This window comes from Acipenser ruthenus, chromosome 34, assembly GCF_902713425.1.
Source record: "Acipenser ruthenus chromosome 34, fAciRut3.2 maternal haplotype, whole genome shotgun sequence".
In the NCBI taxonomy this organism is placed as follows: Eukaryota; Metazoa; Chordata; class Actinopteri; order Acipenseriformes; family Acipenseridae; genus Acipenser; species Acipenser ruthenus.
Genome location: NC_081222.1, coordinates 3,497,476 through 3,509,603, shown reverse-complemented (window position 1 = coordinate 3,509,603; position 12,128 = coordinate 3,497,476). Strand labels below are relative to the sequence as shown.

The 12,128-nt window shown below is 43.2% G+C and overlaps 1 protein-coding gene across 2 annotated transcripts in view; it reads right to left on the bottom strand.

Annotated features, from left to right (window-relative positions):
• Positions 1 to 11,756, bottom strand: part of LOC117965658 (ras GTPase-activating protein nGAP-like) — a 32,516-nt gene extending 20,760 nt beyond the window's left edge. The window contains exons 1-3 of one of the 2 annotated variants that reach the window (XM_059007079.1): positions 10,892 to 11,756; positions 6,672 to 6,793; positions 5,603 to 5,678 (exon numbers count right to left, since the gene is read on the bottom strand). In XM_059007079.1, the coding sequence (XP_058863062.1) occupies positions 5,603 to 5,678; positions 6,672 to 6,793; positions 10,892 to 11,468 (775 nt within the window). In that variant the 5' untranslated portion in view covers positions 11,469 to 11,756. Of the gene's footprint in view, positions 1 to 3,409; positions 3,728 to 5,602; positions 5,679 to 6,671; positions 6,794 to 10,891 lie in introns of those variants that run through there. The other variant, XM_059007080.1, reaches the window with a different exon arrangement.
• Between the last annotated feature and the right edge of the window lie 372 nt (positions 11,757 to 12,128).

Genomic DNA, 12,128 nt, shown 5'->3' with positions numbered 1-12,128 from the left:
TCTAAAAAGCCTCATGCATTTTACCATTTGTGGTTATGTGTTTAATTTTCTCTTATTTTTAATTAATTGCATGTGTGGCCAATTAAAGTTAGCAATTAAATTAGACAATCACTAATTTGCCTGTTTCGTATGCACAAGAAATCAAAACAACACGAGCAATGGGGAGTTCTAATACATGTGCACACTGCGATAAGTTAGGGGTTTTAATCAATTCATGAATAACTGATTCATCACGCCTGTGGGCTTTATTCGATTTAAAAATAATTGATAGATTAATCTTGTCTACCTGGCTGCAGTATCAAAAAACAGTGCGTGAAAAAAACAAATCTTGAAAAATGCCAGAGGGTAATATAATACAGAATGGCAAAAGAGCAACTGAAAGGTGTACCCAATATTTCACAATGAAGACTGCAAGTTGCAACATTACATGTAAGTAAATATGTTTAAACATGAGCTGGTATTATGAAACGTTTGCAGTAAATATCATGATGTTAATACTTTGTATTTCTTGTAATTGTCTTTCAATACAAGGTCATATCACTAGCAATCAGGAGTGATTGATCAATTAATCGACTGCAGATCGGATGATTACTCGATCAATAGAAAATGTCCAGATTAAAAAGATACTGAAACCAGACACACGCTACAAAAGCCAATAGCCTTGACACAGACTTGAGTGCTCATAGCAAAAGCACAGCAGAGTGGAATGAATCAGAGCCAAAGCAAATATTTATAAGGCACAGTGTAGCATGGGGGACCACAGATAAGTATGGTAGATTATTGTAAAAACCACGATTACCATTATAAAAATGTACAATAGTAAAAGGATTGAAAAGTGTAATAAAGCATAGTATAAGCATGGTAAAGCATAGGGAAGCAATATACAACTCTAACCCCACTAACCCTAACCCTTTTCTGATACAATTGTCACCACACATTGTGCAAAAAAGATTTTCACATTAAGTGCATTGTAACTATGCATAATAACATTGTAATGATGTGTAAGGACACATGCATTTACTAAGTAACTACTATGTAAAGACACAGTGATTAGAGACACTTCTACAAGGGTAAACTTCCATGTGGTTCTCCCTATTCGTCAGGTCTGAGAGCTTGTTATTTGGGCTGCTCCCCACACCTACAGGAAGCTGGGTATCTGATCACTGTATGATGGGGTTTCTAACAGCCAGCCTCTCATCCAGTTACTTCAGGAGGAAGCGTGAGTTTCAGAGCGGCAGGATGTGGGTTTCATCTTTGCCTTTTTGCACAGAGAAACGTTTGTCTGTCTACTGCACTAATACAACGGTGCATACCCTTTTATAAGCTTACCCCAGTACAATGCTTACCTGTGCTTTACTGTGATTTCACCGGGCTTTATTGCACTTTGCTATGCTTTGACTATGGGAGACTTTTAGAAGGGAAAGGACATCCAAGCTAGCAAGCCTTTTTTTTCATTAGATGTCGTTTCAGTCTAGAATAGGGCACCAGAATGATTAATCAATTAATTAATGATTTATTGAGGCTGGCAAAATTAAAGCCATGGCGATCATACTCATTAATCAGACTTATATTTTCAAGTGCTGGTATATTGCTGTTAACCCATCATGAGTTTCAATGTGTCTGGGATGCTGTATGAAAGGATACAGCTTTTTGTTGAGATGGTCTAATTTATTCTGAACATGCTCAAACTCGTCCAGTTTCTTTGAAGAAACATCACATCCACATGCCCTCTGATTGGCTGACAGGCTAGCAGTGACACACTCAGCTTGTTTTTGACATAGCCAGCACCATTTTAATATATCCAGTGCGTTGCTCTTCAGATAATCCAGCTTTGATCCAATTCATTTGACCTTGAAAACAGAGCTTCCAATAAACTGGTTCAACCAGAACCCAACTTGGATCCAACTTCCTTTACTGTGGAAACACTCCTTTAGTTGTAGACAGTGTAATGGTTTTGGAGTGTGGGAATGGGGAGATGCAGCAGCTTTGTTTGGGTGATTTTTGGGGGGCTCTGGAGCAGGTGGGGAACCTCTGTAGACAACCCCCCTGTCTTCAGTAACCAATCTGCTTGCCATTATAAAAGCTTCCCATAGTAAAAGCATAGCAAAGTGTAATAAAGCACAGTGAAAGCATGGGACAGCACAGGCAAGCATTGTAAAGCCCAGAGAGGTGTGTGATTCCCCTGTCTCTGATTCCTATTCTGGGGGTGGAAATCTCTTTCACTTTTGAGAGGGCTCCTCATGAAGGAGCAATCATTTCTGCAGTCAAGGATAAGGATAAGGAACAACCTGCCTTTCTGTGATCTGGCTGGATCACAATGCATGTATGACTGAGAAGGCTTGATCCTTGGCTTGTATTGGATAGACAGAGGCATGCTCCATCCCTCACTCCATAAGAGAAAGGGTGCTCCCTCCAGTCCAGGGCAGGCTTGACGCACGGAGACTGAACTGCTCCCTCCCTCCCCCAAAGAGAAAGGGTGCTCCCTCCAGTCCAGGGCAGGCTTGACGCATGGAGACTGAACTGCTCCCTCCCTCACCCCAAAGAGAAAGGGTGCTCCCTCCAATCCAGGGCAGGCTTGAGGCACAGAGACTGAACTGCTCCCTCCCTCCCTCACCCCCCTAAGAGAAAGGGTGCTCCCTCCAGTCCAGGGCAGGCTTGACGCACCGAGACTGAACTGCTCCCTCCCTCCCCCCAAAGAGAAAGGGTGCTTCCTCCAGTCCAGGGGCAGGCTTGACGCACCGAGACTGAACTGCTCCCAAATATACAACTGAAAACAATCCACATCTTTCTTTGAAGTGACAAAATACATAATAACGACTGGAATACTGACAGCTCTACTGAGCAGATAAACACAACGTTATTCGCGACGTTGTTTTCACAATGTTGTCATTCACACTCGGCAAAACCACACAGCATGACCACAGACTTCGATCTCTCACCTCCAAGGTTTCAAAAGGACAGCGTCACCAACTGAATTTAGCTACAAGACGTTCTAAAAAATATTTTAAAAACAATTTTATTAAATATAGTTCAGGATTTAAAAAAGTACCAGTGACATTCAAAGAGCAGCTCATGATGAATACCCCTCTCTTTGTGTGTGTCTCTTTCTCTCTGTCTGTCAGTCCCTTTCAGTCTGACGATTTCTCTTTGGTAGGACCACCCCATTATTGACCATTTTACTAAGTCCCATTTGAAGTTGAGCTTCGATTTAAAAATACTGACAGACTCCGGATTCTGGATAAAAACTGGAAATGAGTTCCAGAGTGAAGGAGCGCAAACCCTCAAAGAGTAAACTGGAGATTGCAGTATTTAAATCCGCACTCTCAAGACCAAGAAATTAGAAACTCCAACTACACTGCTTGCATGAAGAAAACTCAGTGTCCCAAGTGTCATTAACCCACGATCTTACCTGGTGGGGCTCCGCAAACTAGCCACTTCTTCAGCCCCATGGCTCTGGACTCGGGTTGATGAAAACTGAGGTGTTGCTTCTTGTATCCTGCTCAGCACTCCCCAGCCTCTCTGTGCATAGCTGCAAACGACATGCCACGACCCAGGCAGTATGCCGTACCAGAGTGCTGTCTCTCTGTCTGTCTCTCTGTCTGTCCGTCTGTCTGTCTCTCTGTCTGTCTGTCTGTCTCTCTGTTCTTTCTCTGTCCTGAGCCGAGCACTCAGAAGGACACTTCAACACAAGATGCCAAAATCTTCAAAAAACCTCTGTGCTCATTACAACCCTGCAACACCCCCCCCCCCCCCCCCACACACACACACATTATCTCAGCATCGGAGGAAGTATTTAAAACTTGCATCAGCTAATCTGCCTGTCGTCAACATTTCCTGTATTATCTAGAAAGGGAGTTTGCTGGCAGTTAGACCTTTCTTCAAATGACTGGAAATGACCTCTGATGTTGGTGGATGTGCGATTCTGCAGCTCAATCCTGGGCAGAGATACACGCAGGCAGGCAGTCGTGGGCTTTAAAAGCCAACTTGTACTGGTATGAAATATCGCAGCTATCTTAACTGATGCATTCTGGTTTGCAATACAATACAATACAAATGTATTTTTATACAGCGCCCTCCCTTCACACCATGGCATCCCAGAGCGCTGTACAAAGTTAAAAACAAAACAAGAGAGCTCATATGTACAATACTCTCCAGTTACAACCAATCATATAAAAGCACATTCAAAATAGTATGTTTCCAATTTAGACTTGGAAGAATCCATCGTATCATCCTGCCTAATGTCAACCGGAATAGAGTTCCACAAGCGAGGAGCACAACAGCAAAAAGCTCTGGCTCCACATGATTTAAAATGTTTTTTTGGAACAGCCAAGAGTTCTGCATTTTCTTATCTTAAAGAATATACAGAGTTAGTTCTTGCAGACAGGATGGTCCTAACCCATGAAGTTATTACAGCAACTTTAAAATTAATTCGGTAGCTCACTGATGACCAATGTAAAGACCTGACCACTGGAGTGATATGCTGAGAAAGACGAATGTGAGAAAGCAGTCTGGCAGCTGCGTTGTGAACAAGTTGAAGCCTTCTGAGTTTTGTTACAGGTTTACCAACAAACAAGGAATTGCAATAATCAAAACGGTTAGGAATACATGTATCAGCATCTCTGTATCCCTCGTATGCAGCACAGACTTCCGTTTCATTCTGGTTTAGATTCACTTTGTATATTCTTATCTGTTTCCGTCATCACCTCCTTGGGACTTAAAAAAAAAAAAAGTTCCCATGTGGTCCCCGTAAAGCTCTCAGAATCATGTCTGAACCCTCAGTACCTCAGGGACAGCAGCGTGTAACCAATAAGCTGCCCCTCCTGCAACACTGTCTCTAGTAGATGTGAGCTGCACCACTAGGGTGCTCTGTGTGGTATCTCTTACATAAACACAAGGGGACTCTCTGCTGCTAACGATCTAGTGGTCATGATTTGATTGCTCTTGCAAAAAAAAAAACATGCTATAGATGTTGTAAAAAACAAACAAACGCGTAAACCACATTTTTGCATGGAACAATATTTGATTGATAAACTGCACATGTCACATTTTTCAATTTTTCAATTTTTGTCGGTTTTGCAAGTCAAGGATACAGAAGAGCCTGCCTTTCTGAGGTCTGGGATGTGGCAGGATTCCAAGTACTGACAAGGCCTGAATCTGATTTTTTAAGATAGGCTGAACTGACTGGACTGCTCCCTCCAGCATCCCCTAAGAGAGAGGGTGCTCCCTGCAGTCCAGGGCAGGCTTGAGGCATGGAGACTGAACTCTTCCTTCCCTGCCCAGGAGAATGGAATCTCCTGCACAAATTTATACCATGGTACATATTTGTACTTCCCTTTCCCATGTTTGTCCTATGCATTCACCATAGTTTACCATTCATGTTTTTTTTTTAATATGCTTTACAATATCTCTCTCTGGCCTTCACAATACCTAACTATGCTTTAAAGTGCATGCTTATGATTTGCCATGATTTCACTTTGCTATGCTTTTTAACTTTTATAAGGGAAGTATACAAATATTTTGGCTAAGGGCCTTCATCTGTGTCTATTTGATTCCCACAGTTATACAGAACAAAGCCCCGAGGCCTGTGAGTGTGAGAACTCACCCAGATTGCAGCGACTCCCAGCCAGGTTTAAATGAGACAGGCAGCTGCTCACTCTGTTCCGGATTCGATAGACTGGCTATGAAGAGGGAGAGGAGAGGGGTCAGTTAGGTTCGTAACAAAGAAAAAAATCCAAAAACCTTACTTGTTTTGCACTTTCATCAGCTACATACAGTAAGCCTTGAATGTCCAGTTTCGAAGGCAACACATATTATAGCAAAATTATTTTCAAACATGATATCTATATGGTACTACTTGAGGTTAAAGAATGTTCTCAGTTTACGTGCCATATTCTCAGGATATATGGTACACTTGCACTTTCTTGGTCACGTCACTTCAGCAATGTATTCTAGGCCATGTTACTGGCTGAAAGCATGTCAGTCAATATAGGAAGCAGCAGCTGGTTGGCTGATGACAGGAACAAAGCCAGTAAAGGGGCGGGGACAATTTCACCCTCCAGGTGACCAAGCAAGTGCAACGCTAACTGAAAACACGGCTTGCAAACCAAGTGAACCATATCAGGTTATAAAATAGAAATGCTATATGTTTCCTTCAAAGCTATATAATAATTGGTACCATTATAAGTACAAGTAAGACTTATGGAATGATGATTAAGCGGTGGAAATGGACAGCATTGCAGCTGCCAGCTCACAAATGCTTATTTCACGTTTTGCTGGGTTTCAGAACTCCTCTTGTTCAGGTATGTTATTGGCATGACCAGGTAGGTGCCAGGAGTTTGAACAACCAGTAAATCTGTTCTGAATAAACTGACCACACTTCTCATCAAAGCATGATCCTGATCATTTGAAGCAAGGGTAGCTCTGAAACCCAGGACTGGATGCCGGGCTAGCGTGAGTTTCAAGACATCTGTGTAGTTATTCTCTATAGCCAGGGGTGCACAACTCCAGTCCTTGTGGTTCATTCCTCATCAGGTTTTAGAGATTACAAATCAAGGAATAACACATTATCCAGACTAGAAGTATAAATGGTTCAGTTAGGTAATTCAAGGGTATGGATGTGACCAGTGGGTTACAGTTGCCCTGGCTGTGCCCTACTGTGAGTCTCTGGGTACCTCATCCTCACGTGAGATGACCATGCGTCCGTCCAGCAGGCTGCAGCTACTAATGTCCCAGACTGGCACCTCCTGAGGGGGGGCCCAGGACAGGTGAAGGGGGAGGGGGGCAACCGCAGGCTCTGAGAACACAAGAAGAGAGTCAGCACCGTCAAGCAGGGGCTACACCGTTCTCATTATTAATGTTTCCTTTTTATATATAAACCAATACTATAGTGCTGTCCTAAAACACTGTAGAAAACTGTCATACAAACCCAGGACTGCGTTAACTATGGGAAACTGTGGAGTTTTTTGCACTGTACTGAAGTATTTTTACTATATCAGCTCGAAGAGAGTGCGGTGCAATTAGATATATCGGACAATTAATCAATAAAAAAACCAGATGCATTGAGAACACTTTTGTATTGCAAGACGCAAAAAAAGAAAACACATGTGTAGCACACAAATACAACCTGCATGTGCATATTAATACAAACGAATATGCATGTTAATAAAATGTATCCATCATAACCTTTTTTTTAAAAAAACGCTTTTTTCATTAGATTCTGACGTTTCTCACCAGGGCAATTCATAAATGTAATTGGTTCTCGCAAAATATATGCAGCACACATTAACAGAAGCAAACAGAAGCAGACAAAATCCCTTCTTCAGCTGTGTTGAAAGAAAAGTAAACACAGCAATGTATTCATATATATACATCTATCTATTCCGTATACATGTACGCGTGTGCATGTGCACTACACAATCCCATGACGTGCGATTAGTCCACCAGCAGTTTCTGAGGTCGACTGTCACTTCACTGTTCAACTAGCCGACCCCTATTCCAAGCAGGAGCGACGTTTCGACATTAATGGATGTGTTTTTCTTTCCACTATTGTAAATAGAAGGCTCCAGGCATCAAGGACATTCCATTGGTGTAAAATGCAACTCCAGGACACTGAGGCTTTAAATGTAATGATAGAAGTGGCAGGCGGTTTTCTTTAAGGTACAGTATGATTAGGTGTATAGAAGTGGCAGGCGATTTTATTTTCCTGTGCAAGCAACACACACATTGTGGGACACACTGAAGCTACAATGAGGCACCTACACTTGCACCTTGTAGCCGCAGACTTCCCAGGAGGAGCTGGATGAGCAGATAGCAGGCTATGGCATGCAGTTAAAGGAATCAGCGTCACAGATTCAGTGCAACATGCTGACTTCCTGTCACTCATCATGAGCTGTACACTCCCCTACAAATACATCCTGTACAGTCTTCTTTATGTTTTCTTAGAATTATAAGCAGTGCTGATGTTTGATACTCGTAATTGGAATTGCTTTGTCTGCGGGTGCTCAATAAATCCGTTCATTAATGTGTTGATTTCAAAACAAGAAAAGCCGTCCTTCCCTCACCTTTGCAATTGAGCGCCAATCAATCGCAATTAACTTCCGTGTTTTAAAAGCCAATTGGAAGATTATTTTCCGCTCATCCGGGGGGCTGACGTACTGCTGTACTGCCGTGCCCAGGCCGTAAACTGAGGTCGGGACTTGAGAGTGGTACTCAATTGTAAATGTGGGGGAAGGACAGCTTTTCTTGTTTTGAAATTGACATGTTAATGAATGGGTTTAGTGAATACCTGCTGACAAAGCAATTCTGAGTATGAGTGACAAGTATCAGCACACCCCTAGCAGACAATATGGTTTCAAGGACACTTCTTGATGTTTAGTGGCAGCCGGAGCAGGCTGTTAGTTATTATTATTTGTTTATTTAGCAGACGCCTTTACCCAAGGCGACTTACAGAGACTAGGGTGTGTGAACTATGCATCAGCTGCAGAGTCACTTACAACTACGTCTCACCCGAAAGACGGAGCACAAGGAGGTTAAGTGACTTGCTCAGGGTCACACAATGAGTCAGTGGCTGAGGTGGGATTTGAACCATATTGATGAGGCAAAAAGTAACTAACTAGAAGCATCTTAGTAGATATTGCTGTGAACCGTGCTGATAAAAGATGTGATGAAAAACAGAAGCAAAACGAGAATGGGAAACAACATGAAGGCGAGATAATTATTTATATATAATATCTATAGCAACAGGGAGCTAGGATAAAGCTCTCTTGTTTTATGTGCCCAGAAGCCTGTTATCTCCCTGTGTACTTGATATGCCCTGGAGTTATCTTTGAAATCATCATGTTGCTTAATGAAGTTGCTTAATAACACTGACACACATGATAAAGGTGCCAGCATGCCGTGCTGTCGACAGTGGAAAGTGCTGTTCAGTGCACACTCAGAGAAGGGGAAGCAGTGTTGATGTAATCTCACTTCTTATTCCTGTTTGCATTCTTAGCAGCGTTGCGCAGACATAACTATGAATGCAGCGGATGAACGGAACTAATATCATAACTAATATTTATTAGTTTCCAGTTTAGGGGTCTGTTGCCATGGTAACATAGAATATATATTAAACAAAATTCTGCAAAAAATATGTGATCACATCTTTCTCCTAAGGTCTATTGCACAGCTTATAATTATTAATTTCTTAGCAGACACCCTTATCCAGGGCGACTTACAATTGTTACAAGATATCACACTATTTTTACATACAATTACATTATTTTTTACATACAATTACCCATTTATACAGTTGGGTTTTTACCTGAGCAATCTAGGTAAAGTACCTTGCTCAAGGGTACAGCAGCAGTGTCCCCCACCTGGGATTGAACCCACGACCCTCCGGTCCAGAGCCCTAACCACTATTCCACACTTATAGTTGAGGAAACAAAAATGAAATGGCTAGAAATGTTACTTCTATCTCCTCTGAATAATGTAGACCGCCTGTATCGGTTAAGACTGTTCATCCCTACGCTCACTAAAGGGGCTTTTGTCATATCAGACAGTGCCACCAAGTGGTGCAATCCAGCAGTGCTCAGGTGAATGATACAGAGCTCCACTTTCTGTGTTGTACTGTCACTTTACCCTTGGATGATTTTTGCAGTCATTCTGCCTGCTGCTTCTTGCATTGACTCGAATGCTGTTTTCTGGGTGAGGTGTTTACACTATGAGTGAGTGAGGCTGCATGTATTTCACGGTTGTCACAGATTTCATGATTTCCGTGAACCTGGCCCATTGCCGTGTAATATGGAGTTCCCCGTGAAAATTCCCATTTCTGAAAGAATAGTGTAAATATACAAATTGTTATCACTTACAAATAAATACAGCAAACGCTTGCTTTACAGACACACTGCCTGTCACATTCAGGAACCTGGCAGCCGGTTTAGTTTGCTTCCGGTAAATGCTTGAACACGCTGCAGAGAGCAGCACGATTTCTTAAACGAAAAGCAGCTGCATCGAAGATCGGAAATATTTCTGCTAAAGATTGCTCTGTCCAGTAAAAGAAGGGGACATTTCACATGCCTGTAGTTATCTTTACATTTATTTATGGTTTTATTCTGTTTGCTATTTAACGGATGGTGAAAATAGAATGACTTTAGAATTTTTGAAAATTTAGCATTTGCTGTTTTTCAGGTAAGCATTTAAACATTTAGGAACAATTGTTGTATAGATTAACTCTAGAGAAAATTATACATTTTGAATGGGGACAACACTGCTTCTTGAAATGCTGTGAAATGAGTCATTTTTTTACTGTGAAATAAATACAGCCCTAACTATGAGCTCAGGAGCTGTGCTTCTGTTCTGTTTGCTTGCCATGTTTTTATATGAGTTGGTTCCAGCAAAACAAAAGGAAACTTCACTCAAAGTGGCAGACACTAGATGGCGCTGGCTCTTACTTCTGTGAAGATACTTGGCCTTATCTAGCCTGTGTTACACTCCTCTATGGCAGGCAACTAGAACTGAAGAGTCTAAGCTCTGGTGAAAGCAGACTTATAATGAAATAATAAGAATCACTGAGCATGATTGCAACCACCAGAATGTCATAGCACACAGCGCCACCAAGTGGTAGAGTACAGGAACTGCCAGCAGGACTGAAAAGGAAAATCCAAACGCCCTGCACATTCTAAAGTTAAATCAAAGCTGACAACCTGTAGTGCATGGTGTCCATAATTGGCCATTCTTTGTTCCAACCCTGTTCTAAATTGTTTAATTGAACCAATTAAACCTCCAGCCAGACCCTGAAGCAGTTACTTGTATCGTTTTACCTGTTAAATCTGGAATAGAATGGTCCTCCAGGACATGATTGGCTGCAATGTGCTTTGATGATAAAATAATACAACTCCAAGGCCCTTACCGTCTGTGCTGATGTCCATGGATGCAGTGGCCTCTGGTTTGTTCTGAGCCCGAGGCTTGCGGAAGCGCTGGGATACCGATCTGAGGTACTTGCGGAGAAGGGCCCCCTTTTGCTGGGGCCCCTCGCTGGGGGACTGTCCCTCTGGGCTCCTCTGCTGCTCCTTGCTGGAACTCATCACTGCCATCATGGACCCGGGGGGCTCGGACAGGGCTCTCCTGAAGGGCGACTTGCGGGGAGGCTTTTCATGGCCGCCGGCTGGGTCCTCCGCTTTGCTAGGGGGCGCTGTGGCGCTGACGTTTTTGTTCCGCTTTGTCGCACTGTCGCTCCCGGAGTCCTCGCTGAGAGCCTTGCGCCAGGTTTGCATCTTGGCCCACTTGGTGCCCCCCTTCTCCCCGCTCACCCCCTCGGCTTTTAATCCCTCGACGCCTGGCTTTGTGCCGGTGTGCCACTTGTAGGTTTTCAGCAGGGTGTTGTCATCCATGCTGCAAGAGGGTGCTGGCGGGGTCTCCTCTGGCAAACTGGAGCCAGGCTGCTGGGGTTCCTGGGGCTCGATCTCTAGTTCCGTACCGATACCCATCGCTCTCTCTCTCTATCTCTCTCTCTCTCTCTATCTATCTCTCTCTCTCTCTCTCTCTCACTCTCTCTCTCTCTCGGTTGCTTTTTCCCTTCTCTTACCCCGCTCTTTTCTCGATACCTCTCTCTCTCTCTCTCTCTCTCTCTCTCTCGTTATCCTCTCTGTGCCGTGTCTATCAGTATCCCAGTTCGAGATGCTGCCCAGCAATCGCAGAAGCTGCCAGTCCTTATCTCTCCTCTGCTCTATTTATTTATTTCTCCTTCTTCTTTTGTTCCTGTGCAGCGTTTTTGTGGTTTCTTGTTGTGCTACCTTTTTTTTCTATCTCCGCGGGGAGCAGGAAGCAGGGGCGGGGCTTGGGGCTGGGGTTTAGCCAATCAGAAATCGGCGGAGGAGGCAGGGACGATTTTAAACGGGCTACACTTCTGAAAGCCACAAGGTTTTATTTTTAATTTTTTTAAAAATCGTTCAGCATAGAAAAAGCGACTTCACAGAAAGGCGCTTCGTGTTAAACCGAGCTTCCACCTTCCTCTGTGATGGCAGCTTTGTATAGCTGTGAGAAACTCCCTCTCTCTTCACCCACAGACCTGACCCAGAGTAACGTCAATCATCCTCTTTCCATTTGACATTCCTGTTATGAGACCCTTAGGAGACACAGTGATTGGA